The sequence below is a fragment of the Patella vulgata genome, chromosome 8 (genome assembly GCF_932274485.2).
Source record: "Patella vulgata chromosome 8, xgPatVulg1.2, whole genome shotgun sequence".
Lineage (NCBI taxonomy): Eukaryota > Metazoa > Mollusca > Gastropoda > Patellidae > Patella > Patella vulgata.
The window spans coordinates 50,065,099-50,087,405 of NC_065886.2; the positions used below are offsets into that span (position 1 = coordinate 50,065,099).

At 36.0% G+C, this 22,307-nt stretch overlaps 2 protein-coding genes across 3 annotated transcripts in view; one reads left to right on the plus strand and one right to left on the minus strand.

The window, feature by feature from the left end:
- LOC126829511 (glutamate receptor 4) overlaps positions 1 to 3,662 on the plus strand; it is an 85,951-nt gene extending 82,289 nt beyond the window's left edge. For both annotated transcript variants that reach the window (XM_050559435.1, XM_050559433.1), the window contains exon 17: positions 3,382 to 3,662. In XM_050559435.1, the coding sequence (XP_050415392.1) occupies positions 3,382 to 3,483 (102 nt within the window). In that variant the 3' untranslated portion in view covers positions 3,484 to 3,662. The remainder of the gene's footprint in view (positions 1 to 3,381) is intronic.
- Positions 3,663 to 5,982: 2,320 nt separating this feature from the next.
- On the minus strand, positions 5,983 to 22,225 carry LOC126829517 (acid ceramidase). The gene is made up of 13 exons (XM_050559444.2): positions 21,986 to 22,225; positions 20,639 to 20,682; positions 18,176 to 18,260; positions 16,552 to 16,641; positions 16,132 to 16,210; positions 15,191 to 15,265; positions 15,000 to 15,045; positions 12,238 to 12,382; positions 11,845 to 11,899; positions 11,215 to 11,381; positions 8,069 to 8,236; positions 7,320 to 7,376; positions 5,983 to 6,886 (listed from the first exon to the last, which is right to left on the minus strand). Exons 1-13 carry the CDS (start codon positions 22,049 to 22,051, stop codon positions 6,797 to 6,799), a joined length of 1,167 nt encoding a protein of 388 aa, XP_050415401.1. The 5' UTR covers positions 22,052 to 22,225; the 3' UTR covers positions 5,983 to 6,796.
- Between the last annotated feature and the right edge of the window lie 82 nt (positions 22,226 to 22,307).

A 22,307-nucleotide genomic window follows, 5' to 3' on the forward strand; every position in this document is an offset into this window, starting at 1 on the left:
CCACGCAAGTTGACTCAGTGACAGACCTTATATGATACAACGATACTCTAGATTTTCAACAGATATAAATACGATTTGCGGTTGATGATTTAACGTAAAAATTGATCATCGAAACTTTGTTTATTGTCGTAACAACGGTAGCAATGACAATCGAGGCTTCACTGTAATTGTATCGGCGATAATTCGGCTCAGAATGAAGTAATTTACATTTCATTATCAATTTTTTTATCTATTATGGCTAGAACTGTTAGCTCTTTATCTAATCTTCCATAATGCCCCTGTTAAATAATTAATCTGGGTACATATTAGTGTGGGTTATGACCTGAGAATTTTCATATTTTTCTAAAAATGTAAATTACGCACAGATATATAATCTATATAAAACATTTGTGACCGTGAGGTCCGTCAGATATTACAAGAGTCTGGAATGGTTCTTCAAATCTTTAATACTGTAAACTTATAATAACAATTATCTACATACACTTACAGGACCGCGGATAACCGACTAGTACCTAATGCTACTAAGTCGGATAGACCTAAATGACTGACGTATCAAGTACAATCACATATTTATATGGAATTACTTCTAATCACTTGGCTAGATCAAGTGTTGACATAAATAAGCATTGATGTAATAATGTACAATATAAGAAATAAAACAATGGTAAATAAAACAATTAATAGATTAATCATACGATTGGCATGTTCACCAGACAGGCCATATTGTCAGTTACTTTCTATCTATAACAGTTTTATAAACAATAAGGGATTATAATAAATTAACATGTATTGTCATTATAACATTTCACCCATGGCTAGTCACCTTTTAATAGCACACCTACAATTAATGTTTTAAAGGAATAGAATAGTTATTGTCCCGAGAGTTTAAATAAATTCAATTTGAAGGCTTTCACTTTTAAAATTAATAATACATTATCTTAAATATTCAAGATTTAACTTATAACATATAACTACTATAACCTACACGGTTATACATTCCACTATCAAAGGGATAAATCTATTTGTTAAGGCCAACTCAATTCTCATCGAGGTCGCTGAGATGTAAATAAGGTTAGGGCGAGATTGTAGGTTCGGGTTAGGGTAAGCGTTAGGGCTAGGTCCAGGGTTAGGGTTCGGATTAGCGCTAGACCTGTTTACATCTCGTGACCTTTGACCAAACTTGAAGTTGGCCTTATCAAATAGATCTTACCCTATGAAAGTCTGAATTCGAAAAGATATTTGCAACCCTGATAATTTTTCGTCGTCAGATTGATTGCCTGCCAGTTGCCCACATATAGCAGACGAACCGCCTGCCAGTAGCCCACTTATAGCAGAGAAACGCCGGGAACACACTTTCCGGCCGACTGTATGATTCACCACAGACCAATGAGTGTTTCTCGGTCGACAAATCATTATTTTTGGTGACGATAAAATCATTTCATATTAATACGTATGGAACGTTAATTGCCTCCGAGAAGCTGATAAATCTTTACAATTCATCTATCTTGAAAAGTTTATGAATATAATTGTGAATATCTTGGATCTGAAATCCATATTTTCTTTCAAGAGCTTTTAGTTTTAGCTGACTTTCTTCATCTGTAATGTTACACTCTTTCTCTACGAACATTGCGTGGGGAGTATGGTTTCATTAGTCAAATATGTTTGAAAATTGAATTTCTAGATGTAGTTATTTGTGTCAATTTGTTTGGAAAATTAATGAATTTCACGGACTTCTATGAGTATTATGATGAAACCTTATTTAAACCATGGAGCCCCTAGAACATAAAAATTTAAAATTAAAGTAAATGCGATTGAAATTGTTGGAAGGCTGTATCCGCTTTATATCATTGACGGCTTTCCATTGTTCTGTTGGGTAACTCTGCTGTGTTCAAATATATACATGTACGTAACTCTGCTGCTGTGTTCTATTATTATAGGTAACTCTGCGGTGATCTATTAGATAGGTAACTCTGCTGTGTTCTCTTATATAGGTAACTCTGCTGCATTCTCTTATATAGGTAACCCTGCTGTGTCTATCTCTGCCGTGTTCTATTATTATTGGTAGCTCTGCTGTATATATAGGTAACTCTGCTGTGTTCTATTATTATAGGTAACTCTGCTGTGTTCTATTATATAGGTAACTCTGCTGTGTTCTATTATATAAGTAACTCTGCTGTGTTCTATTACATGTATATAGGTAACTCTGCTGTGTTCTATTATATAAGTAACTCTGCTGTGTTCTATTACATGTATATAGGTAACTCTGCTGTGTTCTATTATATAAGTAACTCTGCTGTGTTCTATTATTATAGGTAACTCTGCCGTGTTCTATTGTATAGGTAACTCTGATGTGTTCTATTACATAGGTAACTCTGCTGTGTTCTGTTATATAGGTAACTCCGCTGTGTTCTATTGTATAGGTAACTCTGATGTGTTCTATTACATAGGTAACTCTGCTGTGTTCTTTTATATAGGTAACTGCCGTGTTCTATCGTATAGGTAACCCTGCTGTGTTCTATTATTATAGGTAACTCTGCTGTGTTCTATTATTATAGGTAACTCTGCTGTGTTCTATTATTATAGGTAACCCTGCTGTGTTCTATTATTATAGGTAACTCTGCTGTGTTCTATTATTATAGGTAACTCTGCTGTGTTCTATTATATAGGTAACTCTGCTGTGTTCTGTTATATAGGTAACTCTGTTGGTGGCTATGGTCACACTGTAACCGTCTTGTAAATGAAATGAAATGAAATGGGGTTTAACGTCCTACTGTTCTGCTTCTATGCTGGGCTAATGAAGACGGGCATACGCCATACAGTGTGTGCTATGAGGGAAATTTTGCACTATCGCCTACGCTTATATCGAATTCCAACTGCCAAGGGATCTTTTACGTGCATTCCAATGTATACAAGGGACCTCGGTTTTTCGTCTCATCCGAAGGACTAGACAACTGTCCTTGTCAGGCCCTCCGTCCTGCATCACTGACAAGGGGGAATCGCGCCGAAAAATCTGGATGAACTTTCTCAGCCAATGCAGGGATCGAACACCCGACCTCCAGGCTACCGAACCAGCGTCTTACCCACTTAGCCACGTGATCCCCCGTAACCGTCTCGCAAGCATGTTCAGCAGAAATCTATTTAGATGGATATTGACGGATAGCGTGCTTAATTTCTGGAGTATCCCATGCCGTTGGGAACTAACAATATTTTTTGATTCTATATGTATATTGTCACACCAACATGTAATGTTATACGTTAAGAGACATTAAATACGTTGCTGAACAATTTCGGACAGATTAATGCCCGTTCCTTGCTTGTTATTTCCATGTAACATTTTGCTTTTGATTAAAATTGATGTGTTTATTTGTTTTGTATTTTCAGCATTATTCATACAGCCGAAGATGGCAGAATTCTCGACCTAATTTAGGAGTGACATCTACGGAGCACCATAATGGTATATTTGTTGATTCAATGATGAGATGATTAGAACATATTGTATTATATATACATATATATATTCCTCGTGTTTATTTGTTTTTTTAATTACTGTCAAAAAGCACATTGTTGATATTTCTTGTAACATATTGTCTATTAGTTACATATCGTATTATGTCACATTTCCAATTAATGTTTCTAAAAAGATTAAAATTAAATTATTGTCATTCTGTGTTATGTACCTTAGGATACCTTGCTTAACTGAGATATATACAGGTATGAGATACATGTTTAGAAAGCTAGATGTGGTATATACAGGTGTGAGATATATGTTTAGAAAGCTAACTGAATCACCTTTTGAAAACATTAAAACCTTTATGAGTCTACACTAGCCCTCGTCCAATATTTTATGAGATTCTTTAAATTTTGGAAATGATTTGTAAATGAAATAAGATGAAATGGGGTTAAATGTCGTAGTGTTCTCCTCCTTTTTATGACCCAAGATTTTAATGTGGTCGTCACCAAAGTCCCTCGGCCAGGCGTCCGTTATTTTGTAAAAAAAAAAAAAAAAAAAAATCCCAAAGCCAAGAGCGAGGCTGGTGTACCCCGCTTCAATCCTATAAGAAATAGATGACACTCATTAATTATTTGAACATTTATCTTAGCAATCAAATGGTTTATAACCTAAATAGAAAATGCTTAGTTTCGAATTCACTGTCCCTCAATTAGAAGCAGAGTTATGGTGTTCCAAAGTCGCGGCCAATCAAATATTTTATCTGTGACTAGCCTAAGCAGAAAATGTCCATCATCGAACTCAGTCAAGAGTAAGATATTCACATAACAAACATCTAGTTTAATCATTCTACATGAATTAGAACCAGAGCTATTGTGTTCCAAAAGGTATTATGGACAGCCAACTAAGTAGAAAAACGTTCATCATCCGGAAATGAAATGAAATGGGATTTAACGTCCTACTGTTCTGCCCCGACTGGGCTAATAAAGACGGACATACGCCATACAGTGTGCTATGAGTAAGGTTTGCCTGGGCAGTGGCACTATGAACTACTCTTATATCGGATTCCAACTGCCGCGGGATCTTTTACGTGCACGCCAATGTATACACGGGACCTCGGTTTTTTCCCATCCGAACGACTGAACATCTGTCCTTTTCAGGCCCTCCGTCCTACATCACACTGACAAGGGGAAACCACGTCGGAAAATCCCGATGTACTTTCTCGGCCAATGCAGGGATCGAACACGCGACTTCCAGGATAGCAAGCCAGGATCTAACCCACCCGTTCTCTCCCCTCATCATCCAACTCCGTCGTGATATTCCTAACAACTTAATACATCAAGTACGAACAATCAACATCAATTACAAGAATTGTATTCAAAAATCTGTATACACATCATCAAATTCCGTCAAGATATCCCGTCGAAAAACAACTACACCAAGTTTAAATATTATAGATAAAATAAGCACTTATTATGTCCCCTCCAATTTTTTTGTCAGACTTCTCTCGACAGTGGCTTTGTACTTGTAGTTTATAGCAGTCTGACTCCACCAAAGTGAAAAGCACACAAACGCCACTGCTGAGCTGCACACTCTTACGGCGATTATGATGCACCAGTTACGTCATGTTCCTGAAGCAATGACTGTGAGTTTCAAAACATCTGGACGTTGCTAGATTACTTTCCAATTCCCGAACTTATAGCTACGTTTTCTCCTTTTACTGCAGACGCGTGAACAGTGGCGTCCAAGTTGTGACGCTAACGCACTCTAATCAAATGTACCGACATCCACGGAAACCTTGACATTAATGAACGAACCTTGAACTTTGCAACTCGATTATCACAGGTAGACATTTAATCTGGAAAGCGCGAGACTAATTGGTATTCCTGATGATCGAGGGATCTGGGCTAAATCTATTTGTTACGGTCAGTTCAATTTTAGTCAAGATGTGGTTGAGATGTAAATAAGGTTAGGGCACGTGATTGTTGGCGAGATTGTAAGTTAGGTATAGGGTAAGCATTAGTGCTAGGTCCAGGGTTTAGCGCTAAGCCCTGTTTATATATCGTGACCTTTGACCAAACTTGAAGTTGGCCTTATCAAATAGATCTAACCAGGAATCTGATAGGCTCTAAAACTGGGTAAATAAATACCCAATCGAAATTAGTGCCGAAATATGCAGGGTATAACTGAAGGCCTAGATAAGATGTACGGAGTTAAAGCGAGATCAAGTCTTCTATAGAAGATGCAGTTACGGGTGAATACATGATTGGCAGATACCGAATTGCTAGACACCCTAGCACAATCCTTGTTAGCATTGAAAACACAGAAGTATTAATTTACCTGTCACTAACATATGGTGTAGAGGACAGCGAAATATAATATTACCACTAAACATTGTCTGTTCCTATCTCTTATTATTAATACAATATGACACTTTAATAAAATAACCAAGAGCAACGAGTTAAAATGAAGAATAGGTTGTACAAGGTTTGAATTAGAAACTGGTTCCAGATCAATACAAAGATTTAACATAATTAACCTTTAATTTAAATGTTCTCTTCTTTATTAAATAAGCATAACAAAATCTACCAACAAAATATCAATAGTTAATAACAATTAAACAATAAATATGTCTTAGGGAATTATTATAAAGGCTATTAAAATAGAAAGTTTTTTATTATCACAGTTGGAAAATCATGAATGGGTATCAATTTCATATCTTAATTTCTGGTTGGGATAAATGAAATCCACAGAGCTTTGGGGGTAACTTTGGCAGAATATTTTTTGTAGCCACTGGCCAACTCAAAAGGACAGTAAGACAGAAAAGTAATATTTCTTCAAAAATACATCCCAACCAAACAATACTATAACTTCAAAAATATATACTTCAAGATAGTATTTCTTCAAAAATATATCTAACCAAAAGATATTATTTCTTCAAAAATATATCCAACCAAAAGATATTATTTCTTCAAAATATATCCAACCAAAAGATATTATTTCTTCAAAATATATCCAAACAAAAGATATTATTTCTTCAAAACTATATCCAGCCAAAAGATATTATTTCTTCAAAACTATATCCAGCCAAAAGATATTATTTCTTCAAAAATATATACAACTTAAAGATGGTTTTACTTCCAAAATATACCTAACCTCTGGATAGTTTTTCCTTAAAAATATATCCCAAGGAGAAGACAGTATTACTTCAAAAATATATCCAACATTGACAAAATATATACGAGATATAACAGTATTACTTCAAAAATATATACAACTTCAAGATAGTATTTAAAAAATAAATGTATCCTAAAAACGATGAAATCTGTTGAAAACTTGATTCATTATTTACCAAGGAAAACAAGGATCTGTACAGTTGGCTAAATAAGTTTCTAGATGACCTGTAGATACCTCCATTACAGCTGTATAGGTTGTTAACTGAAAAAACAATATTATTATGTTTATACAGATATATCCTAAACTATAAACATGGGCATATTCCCAATCAGGGGTTTTTCGACTCGCGTGGGACGTGTCCATCATAACAGGCGAATCAGCATCCATGGTTTACAGTTACCCTTTACCTGACCAAACCTTTTTTATGGAGCCACAATCATTTACCCTAAACCTTGTCCCTTCATTATTTTCCATGTCCTAATAATTGGTATTGGTATTTAAAACATCTGAATTGACATTATTAGAAATGTTAGGAACTATTAATATAATAAACTCCTGTATTTAAAATGGATGCAAATAACAGTTTTTTGCCTCAAATATTATATTTCAGGTGACATCCAGTTGACCCTACCCACAGACTATCTAACTACAAAAATATCCTTAGCCATGAAAGTAACAATAAATTAGATGTTACCTTATTTAGAACTGGTTTAGAACTGAGCACATTAAATATGCCTTTAACTGATACATTCTGTAATAAAAATAAAAAAAAATACAAAGTTAATTAGATCATCTGTTCCTATCTTAAAACTTAGTTTGAATTAAATACTGGTATATGTTTTATAAACCATCAAAATATATTCATGAATGAAATGGGTTTAATGTGCTACTGTTCTGCTCCCACTGGGCTAATGAAGACGGGCATACGCCATACAGTGTGCTATGAGGGGAATTTTGCCTATGGCATATTCTTATATTGAATTCCAACTGCCAAGAGATCTTTTACGTGCACGTCAATGTATACATAGGACCTTGGTTTTTCATCCCGTTCAGATGACTAGATTAATAATCCAACAGCAAATGAAAACAAAAGAAATCCTACTTAACCAGTAAGGATGAACATGTTGGAAAAGAAGGCCACAGTTTTTTTAAAAGTTCACTGAACAGATTTTTAAAAGTTCACTGAACAGATTTTTTACCGGCTCATTCAATGATGGTTTATTCTATAATGTAGTAGAAAAAAACTTCTTGACAAAATTTATCTTTCTGAGCAGAAATGGAATGAAATGGGGTTTAACATCCTACTGTTCTGCTCCAACTAGACTAATGAAGACAGAACACTTTCTGAGCAACAAATATATGTTTCCTGAATATCTGTTATTTAACATCAAATAGATTATATTACCTTGTTTTATATTAAACCAGAAACAGTCAGGTACTTACAGTCTGTGTCATATTTCTCATACAGTTATTAGCTGGTGTACGACGATCATCTAAAAACAATGGTTTGGTCCAATGATCATAATTAGTTTCCAGTATATACCATCCACCTGCAGACTTCATTTCCCATATATCAATAGTCTTCTCTCTATCTCGTGTTATTACACAACCCTAAATTAAATAATACTCAATCTACCTTGAAAACAAGTGGGGTTGGGATGGCCTTGTGGTCTAGAGTGCAGCACTTCGACCTCTAGCTGGCCGTTCACCTCTGGCTTGCGGCTGGTGTGAGCGTATGTGACTTGGAGATAGGGGCGCTTTCTCAACCTCGTGGGTTTACTCCCGGGACTCCCGTTTCATCCCACAGGAAAGACCCGTGCAAGAAAATGAAAAATATCACCTTTGGTGGAAGCAGATGTTAAACACTACAACAACAAGTGGATCATTTCGAGATTAAAAGATGATATATTTTCATTTCGTTAATTGCAAAGATCTCATGGAGGTTTAACAGTGAGAGTAAACCAGAGAAGAATGAGGATACACCCACCTAGTCACAAGCCATAAAAACTCTACAGGTATCTTATCTTGTTATTGGAACCAGCAATATATACTCAGCCAAATTAAAAACTTGACACTGATGAATTTCAACAAATTTTTTTTTCTGGTAAGTCAAATAAATTCTAAAGTGTTTCTAACGATAGTAAGTAGTAAGAAGCCTTTAATTTCATAAAATTGTAAAGTCACGTGGATCACATGACTTTTGAGCATATAAAGATGAAAAACCTGAAAAACACGTGCAAACACAAACTCGTGAGGTCAATCGATGCAAGTTTGCTTAAACTGAACACGCACACATAACTTGAACTGGAAAAACAAATTAAAATTGTTATTTTCATCTTTGTTAGAAAATGCCGCGCCTTTCAAATGTAGAACGTCTACGTGCTATAGGTAGGCTCTATGCTGGTCAGTCTGTGGTCACTGTTGCAAGAGCCTTTAATTGTTCACCCCAGACAATAATTAATCTTAGAATGAGAGTGCTTCAAACTGGAACTATTGCCGACCGCCCATGGGCGGGAGCGCCACGTGTGACGTCACTTCAGTAAGATCAAGCAATACGATTACGTCATCTTAGAAACAGATTTGTCACTGCAATCTCCACAAGTAGAGATGTTTGGTGGAAGGGTAACTGCACAAACTGTTCGAAATCGCTTGCAGGCGGGTGGTCTTTGAGCTCGGAGGCCCTATAATGGACCAATATTGACACCTCTTTATCGCCGTAACCGACTTGTGTGGGCCACAAGACACATAAGATTTACTCAAAGACAGTGGAATTCGGTTGTCTTTAGTGACGAATCTCGATTCACTTTGAGATTTGCCGATGGCAGGGTCCGAGTGTACCGCAGACGAGGTGAACGTTACGCTCAAGTATGCGTCAGAGAAGTTGACCAATTTGGTGGCGGCAGCGTCATGGTTTGGGGTTCTTTTTGTGCACATGGACGTTCTCCTCTTGTTGTTGTCCAAGGGAACTTAAATGCTGTCCAGTACAGGGATCAGATTTTGCAACCTGTTCTTCTTCCGTTTATGCAGAGACATGGGCCTGGACTAACGTTTCAACAAGACAATGCTCGACCCCATACAGCAATTGCTACCCAGAATTTTTTAAGAAATGCCGATATCCAAGTCCTGGATTGGCCGTCGCTTAGCCCCGACCTTAATCCTATTGAACACATCTCGGACGAACTGGGTTGATGTGTTCGTCAGCAAGTGAATCCACCACTGACGTTGCAGGACCTTCAATATGCTCTTGCTGAGCAGTGGTGACGTCTTCCTCGGGTAGTGTTTACTAATGTTCTGAGATCCACGAGAAGACGTTGTGTGGCAGTACGAGACGCTAGAGGAGGCCACAACCGTTACTAAACACTTTATTCCGATTGTTCTCCAAGTCTGTGAATTTCATTTTGGGGGGTACTGTGACATCACGAAGGTTATCAATGTCAAGGACTTTCGGTGAGACATATTCTTGCTTTCTGTTGATGTCAAGGTCGTCTGTGCACAACATAACACTAAAATAGTTGCCTTAAACCAAATATTAAAAATCTAGTCCCAAAAATCCAGAGTGTCAAGTTTTTAATTTGGCTGAGTATACATAGTACATTTCCAAACAAATAAGCTAAAAACCTAGGGTGAATAATGGGCTCCTCCATTTCACCATTTCCACAGATATGTAGCATATTTATGTCAATATCGGATGTAAATATTTGACCCGAGACATGTGCTATAACTATTATTACTCAGTTAGATAATATAAATGTACTTTTAGCCAGTGTTGATATTCATTTTATCAGAACCATTCAACCAAATAGCTGGAGATCAAGGGGAGGTAACAACAATATTCCTGGCTTAAAAACATCAAAACAAGCGGTTGCCATGCAAGATATGCCCACATACTGCAAGAGATGGACAGAGAATAACTTTAAAAAAAAGAAGCGATTTTCCTTACAATCAGGGGCCATAATCCAGGAAGTTACATTCCGATATGCGTGAAAATCTACAGAAACTGAGATCTTTGGAATATAAACATATATTTTAAGTTTCATCAAAATCTGATCAAAAATTGTGACTTCTAGAGGGTCTACAACCTTGGTATTACATACTTTTACACTATATGCGTACAAGGAGCGGCCATTTTGTCCAGCAGAACTTAGTCATCATTATGGTGTAACAGTGATATATTTGAACGATTTTTGAAATCGGATAAAAATTGTGACCTCTAGAGGGACCACAAGCTAAAAACGTGATTTTTTGTACAATCAGAGCCCATAATCCTGGAAGTTGAAGTCCCAATGCACTAATATCAAAAGGAACTGAGATCTTTGGGTTATAAACATACATTTCCAATTTCATCTAAATCGGATAAAAATTGTGACCTCTAGAGTGACCACAAGCCAAAAACGTGATTTTTCGTACAATCAGGGCCATAAACTATGAAATTTCGATCCGATACATGCCAATATTTCGATGTTTCGTCAAAATCGGATAAGAATTATGACTTGTAGAGTGTCCACAAACAAATTGTGGACGGACAGGGGCGATGACAATATACGTCCACATGAAAGTGTGGGTGTATAAAAAGCACGAGATATTTTTACCTCTCCTGACTTGGTACCACCAAGTATAAAATATGCAGGTGCCAACATTTCTGTATTAGATAAGACATCTCTAGCATCACTATACGATGTACTATTCTCCATTACATTACGTGTTAAAAATCCCATCCATGATCCAGTTCTTATACCTAGCAACCATTCTATAATACCTGTAATTAGTCATCAACAACATGAACCAGGTGTTATACCTAGTAACCATTCTATAATACCTGTAATCAGTCATCAACAACATGAATGACCACAGCTGATTGCTTCACCTTTCAGTTACAACAAAACATTTTTAAATTGGTTGAATGTCTGTATTGCTGGAAAATGTGTATCTTTTAAAGAAAATGAAATGAAATGGGGTTTAACATCCTACTGTTCTGCTCCAAACTGGGCTAATGAAGACGGGCATACGCCATACAGTGTGCTATATGGAGAATTTTGACCGGACAGTGGTGCTATGGCCTACTCTTATATCGAATTCCAACTGCCGAGGATCTTCTCTGTTCGATTTCATGTCTAATTTAAACCATTTTGACTGGCTAAATTTATTCTTGCCAAAGTCAAATCCTTTTTTCATGGGCTAGATGAAAGATCAAGACACTAAATAATGAGTTATACATTTACCTATAAATCCACCATCTTTATTAAATCTTTCATCCATAGACAATGTGAAGGTTTTCTGATTAAAATAAAAATAATAAACAAACTATGATATCATTCAAAATAAATCTCAATAGGAAAAAAACATGTAGATAGCTATTATCCATGGGTTTCTACTAATTAGATATAAGTAGTGGTATTTTTCCTGTACTTTTATACCTTTGTTGGCTTTTTTGTATAAAAATCTCATACAATAAGATATTGGCAGTCAAAAATCTTTCTCTCTGGCAAATAAAAATTCCCAAAAATTAACCAGAAACAATTCTGGTTGTTGCTTACTAAAAAATAAAATTACAGCTCGCTATATTTTTCTATTAAAATATAAATATTAAATATTGGCTTTCAAATGCGACTTACTGGTTTGACTGCTGTTAGAATTCCAACATAACCAGCGTAATTGACAGATTTAAATACAGTTTGTCCTGATCGTTGAAAGTTTAAATTAACTATTAGTGGTTTTAACGCTTCTGTTATTTCCCAGGTCTCATTTCTGATATCCCATCTAAAATATATAAAAACATTTGTTATGTTAGGCTACAGGGTCATTCCATATCAACTGATGCAAGGTTTTAACCCGACCCCTCCGGATTTTTTTATATTTTGTTATGGATCCTTTGAGATGACCATATGCCAAATTACAGGCCTATCAAACAATTTTTCGCGAAGTTATGGCGCCCAGAAGAGTTCTATGTCGGAAAATTGAGTCACATCCTGCCGCAAATTTGCTAAGTTCAAGTAATGAATTAGGTAGGTTAAAAATCCAATAGACTTATTTTAACTTGCTTTGCTAATGGAACTCTGGCCAAATTTTCCGAATCTGGCATTATTTTTGGTCTACGTCTAAACCCCGGGTCTCTAACTTGTACTGAATTTGGTATAAATACGACTGAAAATCGAAACTTTGTGACGAGTTCACAGCCAAACTACGAGTGCGGCTAATGTCATCTCTGGATATTCTGGAGCTCTTGTACAGGTCTTATGGCCAAACAAAAAAATTAGGTTCTCCGGCCCCGGGTTCGCAGAAATTTTCGCACCTGAAAATTGAAAATATCGAAAATTTCACATTTTCACGCTCAAATTTCGAAATGTGGGGTCACATGGATTTTGACGAAAATCGCATGGTAGTGAGAACCATCCAGGGGCATGTTTATGTGAAAGTATGAACTTTGATATTTTTCTCCTTCATACATATTTTTGACAATAAAAATACATAAAATAACTTGATTTCACGATTTCTGTTTTGGAGCGAGGTGTACGTTTGATGCATGTTTTCTCACTCAATGAGGCAGAAATGAGGTATTCCGGCCTTAACTGAGCTGTCGCTCCCAGTATTCTTCCAGAAAGTGTCGCCAAAATGGTGTTAAAAGTTGGCAAATTGCCAATCTGTGGTGACACTGCGCCTGTCACGCCGCGGACAGCAGCAAGGTCCACGCTTCCACCACGGGGGAAATTTAGCACCGGAATTACGCTTGGTCCAGACCTCGAATAACCCCGCGATTCTTCCACATGAGATTTTCGGAATTTCTGACGTCTACGAAGTCGTACAATTTTCGGTTTCTTGACCACTTTCAAACGAATGGCGAAGTTCGGAGCTCTCGTACACCTTGTGCTTGTCATTCGGGGTGTGGACCAAGCATAATTCCGGTGCTAAATTTCCCCCGTGGTGGAAGCGTGGACCTTGCTGCTGTCCGCGGTGACAGGCGCAGTGTCACCACAGATTGGCAATTTGCCAACTTTTAACACCATTTTGGCGACACTTTCTGGAAGAATACTGGGAGCGACAGCTCAGTTAAGGCCGGAATACCTCATTTCTGCCTCATTGAGTGAGAAAACATGCATCAAACGTACACCTCGCTCCACAACAGAAATCGTGAAATCAAGTTATTTTATGTATTTTTATTGTCAAAAATATGTATGAAGGAGAAAAATATCAAAGTTCATACTTTCACATAAACATGACCCTGGATGGTTCTCACTACCATGCGATTTTCGTCGAAATCCATGTGACCCCACATTTCGAAATTTGATCGTGAAAATGTGAAATTTTCGATATTTTCAATTTTCAGGAGCGAAAATTTCTGCGAACCCGGGGCCGGAGAACCTAATTTTTTTGTTTGGCCATAAGACCTGTCCAAGAGCTCCAGAATATCCAGAGATGACATTAGCCTCACTCGTAGTTTGGCTGTGAACACGTCACAAAGTTTCGATTTTCAGTCGTTTTTATACCAAATTCAGTACAAGTTAGAGACCCAGGGTTTAGGCGTAGACCAAAAATAATGCCAGATTCGGAAAATTTGGCCAGAGTTCCATTAGCAAAGCAAGTTAAAATAAGTCTATTGGCTTTTGAACCTACTTAATTCCTTGCTTGAACTTAGCAAATTTGCGGTTGGATGTGACTCAATTTTCCGACATAGAACTCTTCTGGGCGCCATAACTTCGCGAAAAATTGTTCGATAGGCCTGTAATTTGGCATATGGTCATCTCAAAGGATCCATAACAAAATAAAAAAAAATTGGAAAAATTCGGAGGGGTCGGGTTAAAACCTTGCATCAGTTGATATGGAATGACCCTTCATGTTGTTCACAGGATTCTACTTTAAACAGTGAAATATCTATTTGGTTTTGTCTTTCACAAGGGACTTAATTCATATAAAACAAATATCCTTTTTTAAATTGTCTTAATGTAATTCTCCAAACATCTAATATTCAATACAGATCATATAAATATCAGTCATTGAAGAGAATCAGAGAGTTTTTACCAACTTTTTCTTAAATTTATAATCAAATGTTCAATTTGATCAGATTTTCGGTCAAATGATGCAAGAACAAAATACTGTGCTAAGCTTACACTAAGTCTGTATGCTTACTATAGAGACCAGCGAGCATGGTGAGGCCAATTATATCACTTCCAGTTTTAATAAAAAATTAATTACTCGCCCATAAAAATTTTTTGTCTGTGTTACAGGGGTGATTATTTCTAAAAATATATTTAAAATTTATGGAAACCTTGTTGAAAATCGTTGGTCTTCCCCTTTAGGGTTTTCAATGCAAAAGTAAATTAAGAAATCTCATATTTGAAAAAACAAAAATTATAATATTAGTAAAGAATAATAATCTCACCCAATAAAGAGTCCAAAATCGAGATTACGAGCATGATACAGATTCCCTGAAAGTGAAGAAATAAATTATATTGGTACTTTGATAAATCGAATCTGGGATGATATCATGTGGAAAATAACAGAAACCAAGACAAATGACTATTATCATTAACATGGAAATCTTGTATCGTAGTTATAATAAAGCGATTTTACCTGAAGGATCTTCTGCTACTATAGATGTACAAACGGTAAATATTTCATAAAATATATTATATAATACTACTTCACCTGAAATAATGTATTTAACATAAGTTATTACAATCCAATCCAAAATACTATGAGTTATTACAATACAAAATACCATGATTTATTACAATCAAAATACCATGAGTTATTACAATCCAAAATACTATGAGTTATTACAATACAAAATACTATGATTTATTACAATCAAAATACCATGAGTTATTACAATCCAAAATACCAGGAGTTATTACAATCCAAAATACCAGGAGTTATTACAATCCAAAATACCATGAGTTATTACAATCCAAAATACCATGAGTTATTACAATCCAAAATACTATGATTTATTACAATACAAAATACCATGATTTATTACAATACAAAATACCATGAGTTATTACAATCCAAAATACCATGAGTTATTACAATCCAAAATACCATGAGTTATTACAATCCAAAATACTATGATTTATTACAATACAAAATATCATGATTTATTAAAATTAAAACACACTTTTATTACCAACACACACTTGTATTAACAACAAATTCATTATAAGGGTTACAATTTGCTGAATGGTCTGACGGACAAAACACTGCATCTAACATACAATTTATGATTGGGCTTAAAAAAGTGTCTTATAAATCAGAAAGTATGCTGTAAAATGTAATCTGTACTTCTATTTATTCAAGGGATGATTGGGCTCTGTAGAAAATAATATTCTTGACCAATTTATAGAATGTACTTTCTCATTTGATTTACCAGTAAAGGTGTTAAATTTATATTTTGAAAGACTACTAATTTTTAAGTTTTATTCTTGGCTTAAACTATCAACTATAACTGATTATTAATTATATCTGGTGAGGCTTTATCCTTTTACAGTTTTATAATGAAATATATAACTTACCCAAGTTAAGGTTAGAATATTTAGCAATACCCAACAGTTCTCCTCTAAATGGTTCAGGTAATGTGTCATCAAATTTTCCCTGTAACATCAGATTATAATAAGAAAGAGAAATGTGATTTAACATCCATTCCTCACAAATCTTTTCGGAACTAACATATAGTAGGCCTACAATTATATCACTTGTGCGTAGGGGTCCTTAGCAGTGGGAGGAAACAGGAAGGCCCTGGAGAAAACTCACAAGGTTTGGCTGGCAACCTCACTTCTTATTACACACAAGCTTGAAATCATGCATCTGGACTCAATGACAGATCTTATGTTCAAAAGTGCATGCACTAGACCACCTGAACAACCACCAATTTATATATATTAATACAAAGGTGCATACAGTTAAATTATAATAAATTATGAAATAAAATTTACAAATTTCTCATCCACCAATTCTATCAATTTAGCTGCTTCCTGGCCCCAATCACGGACAAACTCTTTGAATTTAGCCAAAATGTTTTTTATCTAAAAAAAATAAAAAAAGGAATAGAAATAAAAAAGACAAAATAAAAGTCTGACTTTACATCAAATCTTGAATTCTTTTAAAATTAAAAGACAGTTTCAACAAAAATGCTTTTGATTTCTAACTAATGTACAGATAGCCCTTTCAAAATGTTCTTTCACATAATACTCAGACCACTTGGAACAACAGACTACTTGGGACAAAAGACCACTAATCTGGAATCAATCACATAGCTTGTCACAAATGTGACTCCAATATCAAAAACTACCAGCGGCTGCCAGGCAGGATATGCCCACATTTTCGAGAGATGGATAGAGAACAAGCTAAAAAGAAAGTTATTTTTCCTACAATCAAGGGCCATAATTCAGGAAATTACAATTCGATATGCGCAAATATTGAAAGAAACCGAGATCTTTGGGTTATAAACTTACATTTAAGTTTCAACAAAATTGGATCAAAATTGTGACCTCTATAGGGTCCACAACTTTGATATACCATATTTTTACGCTATTGGAGAACGAGGAGGTGCCATTTTGCCAGTCAGTTTTGTGCCGATTTTCACAAAATTCGAACTCAGCCGTCCTTAGGGTGCAACGGTGATACACTAAAACGTTTTTTTAAATCAGATAAAAATTATGACCTCTATAGGGTCCACAAGCTAAAAACGCAATTTTTCCTACAATCAAGGGCCATAATTCAGAAAATTACAATTCGATATGTGCAAATATCGAAAGAAACCGAGATCTTTGTGTTATAAACTTACATTTCAAGTTTCAACAAAATCGGATTAAAATTGTGACCTCTATAGGGTCCACAACCTTGATATACCATATTTTTACACTATTTGAGAACGAAGGGCGGCCATTTTGTCTGTCAGTTTTGGGCCGATTTTCACGAAATTCGATCTCAGCCGTGCTTAGGATGTAAAAGTGATATAATAATCCGTTTTTTTAAATCAGATAAAAATTATGACCTCTATTGGGTCCACAAGCTAAAAACACTATTTTTCGTACAATCATGGGCAATAATTCGGGAAGTTACGGTCCGATATGCGCGGAAATTGAAAGGAACCAAGATTTTTGAGTTATAAACATGCATTTCAAGTTTCATCAAAATCGGATCAATATTGTGACCTCTAGAGTGTCCACATGATTAAAACGCAATTTTTCGTACAATCAGGGGCCATAATCCATGAAGTTACAGTCCTATACATGCCAATATCGAAAGGAACCTAGATCTGAGGGAGATAAAGCTATATTTCAAGTTTCGTTGAAATCGGATAAAAATTGTGACCTGTAGAGTGTCCGCAAACAAATTGTGGAGGGCCGTCCGGACGGATGGACTGACGGACAAACAGGGGCGTATAAAAATTCATTGTCCTAATACCCAAATTATCATACTAAATTTTATTTAGCTATCTTTTATCACAAGCTGCCTATTTCCACAAGGACAGCCTACGGACTCCCTTTTATTTTTCAGACTCCTGTAGAACCCAAGTCGGGAAATGCTGTTTTAATAACCAGTATAAACACTTACCAATTCAGCTTTTTCCTTGACTAATTCAGCCCATCTTTCTTCTGGTGCTAAATCTAAATTAATGATGTACTCTTTTACAAGAAGACTGAAAATACAACAAGCCAACAGTGAGGCTGATGTCCCCCGCCGAAATCCCAAAATAAATAGATGACACATTAATTAATCGCACATTTATTTTTTTCAAAAGTATCGAGCAATCAAATTATACACTAAGTTTGAGCACTCTCTATCAGATAGAATCAAAGTTATCTTGTCCCAAAGCATCGACCAATGTTAATAATTGAACTCAGCCATGACATGACAGCAGAAAATACTCATTATCAAACTTAGTCAAGGTAATGATATAATAAAGCTATACACCAAGTGTCCTCACTCTCACTTAATTAGAACTAAAGTTATCGTGTCCCAAAGCATCAACCAATCAAATTGCTTATCCCTGCTTACTCTAAGCAAAAAATTCTCATCTTCACACTCCATCAAGGCATTCACCTAATAGCCACCTATGCCAAGTGTGAACATTCTAACTCAACTAGAATGAGAGTTATTGTGTTCTAAAGTCTCGACCAATCAAATTGCTTATCTCTGCTTAACCTAAGCACAAAATGCTCATCTTCGAACTCCATCAAGACATTAACCTAATAAACACCTACACCAAGTTTGAACATTCTAGCTCAATTAGAAAAGGAGTTAATGTGTTCCAAAGTCTCGGCCAATCAAATTGCTTATCGCTCTGCTTACCCTAAGCAGAAAATGCTCATTATCGAGACTTAGTCAAGGTATTGATATAATAAAGCTATACACCAAGTGTCCTCACTCTCCCTTTTAATTAGAACTAAAGTTATCAGGTCCCAAAGCATCAACCAATCAAATTGCTTATCTCTGCTTACCCTAAGCGGAAAATGCTCATCTTTGAACTCCATCAAGGCATTGACCTAATCAACACATACACCAAGTTTGAACATTCTAGCTCAATTAGGAAGAGAGTTATCGTGCCCCAAAGTATCAACCAATCAAATTGCTTATCTCTGCTTACCCTAAGCGGAAAATGCTCATCTTCGAACTCCATCAAGGCATTGACCTAATAAACACATACACCAAGTTTGAACATTCTAGCTCAATTAAAAGTTATCGTGTCCCAAAGCATCAACCAATCAAATTGCTTATCTCTGCTTACCCTAAGCGGAAAATGCTCATCTTCGAACTCCATCAAGGCATTGACCTAATCAACACATACACCAAGTTTGAACATTCTAGCCCAATTAGGAAGAGAGTTATCGTGTCCCAAAGCATCAACCAATCAAATTGCTTATCTCTGCTTACCCTAAGCGGAAAATGCTCATCTTCGAACTCCATCAAGGCATTGACCTAATAAACACATACACCAAGTTTGAACATTCTAGCTCAATTAGGAAGAGAGTTATTGTGTCCCAAAAAGTGTGACGGACAGACAGACGGACAGACAGACGGACAGACAGACAGACAGACAGACAGACAGACAGACAGACAGACAGACAGACGGACGAACCCATTTTAATAGTCCCCTGCTTTCTTCGAAAGGCGGGGGACAATTAAAGGGTAAGGTAAAACAATCTAGTATTAATTTATAGAAGGGGGGTTGGGGGGGTCTAGTGCGCGTGAAATCGTAAGGTCTGTCATTAAGTCAAGTGACGTGGTTTCGAATCCCCGCTTGTATGTGACAAGGAGTAGGGTCGTTTGTCTAACCTCATGGGTTTTCTCTAGGTCCTCCTGTTTCCTTCCGCTGCTAAAAAACCCTACGTGCATGCAAATTATTGAAATAAATTTGAACCATGTTTGTCCTGAAATGACTTGGTGTGTGTTGAGGAACCAAGATCATGGAGATAAACCTAGATTTTAAGTTTCGTCAAAATCAGATAAAGATAGGTTGCCAGGCAACGAAACATACGCCCACAGCTGCTAAATCGTCCGGGCAGTCAACAAGAGTTGTCGCATATTTTTATCCTTTTTTGGGTAATGAAACATTTATAATACACTAAAATCTGATTAAAAGCAACAACTCAGAAAAACATTAGAATTTGTTTGGTTTTTATAAAGTTCTGCCCCATGCTAACGTTTTGTATACAAAACTTTTAATACTGTATCATGGATTTAGCTGTTCCAAGTCATAAAAATTCATTGATCTTAAACTCTGTGTATCAATCTGAAGTCAATCGTATATTAATTTTGGCCTCTAGAGCATCCACAAGATTTTTCAAAGTGATCAAGGGCCATAACTTTGGCAGTAATTATCAGAAATCTTTGAAAATCAATAGGATTCTTCGCCTCGTGACCTCAAACACTGTGTATAAATTTAAAGTCAATCAGATATTAACTTTCAATGTGGGCGTATAAAAATGGTGACCTGTAGATAATATATGTTCACATGAAATGGTTCAAGTAAAAGTGTTAAAATTTTGTTATATTTTCATTCAGATTATTATCTACCTTGCTGGTGGGGGATATGCATCTTTTACACATTCTTCTTTAAACTGAAAAACATTTAACATAAAACAATATATATAATGTCTATTTAAAACTCCATAAATCTATAAAGGTGTCATGTTTCAGTTAATAAAACAGTTGATTCTGTGTAAAAGAAAATTAGAAACATTTAAATAATCACAGTCCTGTATATTATAGCTTTTGGTCCATAGTATGTTTTTGATAGTATGAACGGCATACCAACAAAAAATCAATTTAAGAGCTGAATTCTGGACTTTCTGGTCCATGTCCAGCGCAGATAGGGCCTACATGTATCTGGATATTGGATAACTTTTCGAAAATATTATATATACAGTCAAATTGTTTGTTTCCAAACTGACTACATAGTAGTGTCTGGTTAATCAAGCTTGTCATATCATAAAGTTACTTTAAAATTTATAAGTTTAACCATTTAGTTTCCTTGTTGTTGTTGTTCCTACGTCCGCTTCCACCGAAGGTGATATCACAGACAAGTTGTCTTATTTTCATTTTTATTATCTTAACGCATGCGTAGGGGTCTTTCTTGTGGGGGGAACTGGGGGAACCAGAATAAAATTACGAGGTTGAGAAGGGATCGTAACCACGACTGCAAGCGAGAGGTGACCGACCTGCTAGAGCTCGAAGCGTGACACTCAAGACCACTGGGCCATCCCAACCTCCCTTTGGTTTCCTAGGACAGAATTCTTTAAAAACCTATACAGACACAAAGGGTAGGGAATATATAGAGGTGTTTTTACTACTACCCCTTCCAAAACTAGGCCTAGTGGTATTTATTTAACCCAAAGAAAATGGCATTGCTTTATCTTATTCACAAAAGATGAAATAATGAAACAGCTTGTCTGTGTCTTATGGTGGCTGATTGGTAGCATGTCGTGATGTCGTGGTGTTGTCCTTCATAAGATGACATCAAGACATTTCAACTTGACACCACGACATCAAAACATTTTAACCTGGCAATAGGGCCACACCCGACACAACATTAAAAATGTCGTATTTCTCTCAATATTATGATTATGTACACTGATCATGGTGTTGGTCAAGAAAGTTCCTCAGGATTTTGCAGCGTGGTTTCTCCGTCGGTAGTGCAGGACAAAGGGCCGGACAAAGAACAGTGTCTAGTTGTGTAGATGGGACAAAAACCAAGTTCTTGTCTTAGTGTACACATTGGAGTGCACATTAAACAATCCTACGCAGTTGAAATTCGATGAAGAAATGCCACGACATCACACATGATACCAATCAGCCACCATATATAGTGTCTGTCTGTTCTAGATCGAAACGAAACAGGACAAAATTAAATACTTTACTTACTGGTGGAACTTGGCTAACAGTAAAGCCGACAAAAAGTAGCAGAAACAATATTATTTTAGACATCATTATTATTAATACGAGTTATCGGTGAAACTATACAATTAATTAAATTAAACAGCCATAAACAACATGATGATACAATTAATTAGATTAAACAGCGATAAACACCTAGATACAAGAATCAAGGATATATTTTGTGTTTATGCATGGTCATATGACAATTTGTCAATTTGTACAACTTTCTTATTTCTGCGCATGCTTAATAAAGTGAAAGTAAACAGGATGTACTTCTTTGGCTTTTGTTTTTCATGATTGGAGAAAT

Excerpts from the sequence above, each read along its gene's own strand:
- LOC126829517 (XM_050559444.2), bottom strand. The coding sequence starts at position 22,051 with ATGATGTCTAAAATAATATTGTTTCTGCTACTTTTTGTCGGCTTTACT. Across the intron at positions 18,261-20,638 it reads GCATATCCCCCACCAGCAAG|TCTTCTTGTAAAAGAGTACA; the intron begins GTAGATAATAAT and ends TTGTATTTTCAG. Across the intron at positions 15,266-16,131 it reads ATATTCTAACCTTAACTTGG|GTGAAGTAGTATTATATAAT; the intron begins GTAAGTTATATA and ends ACATTATTTCAG.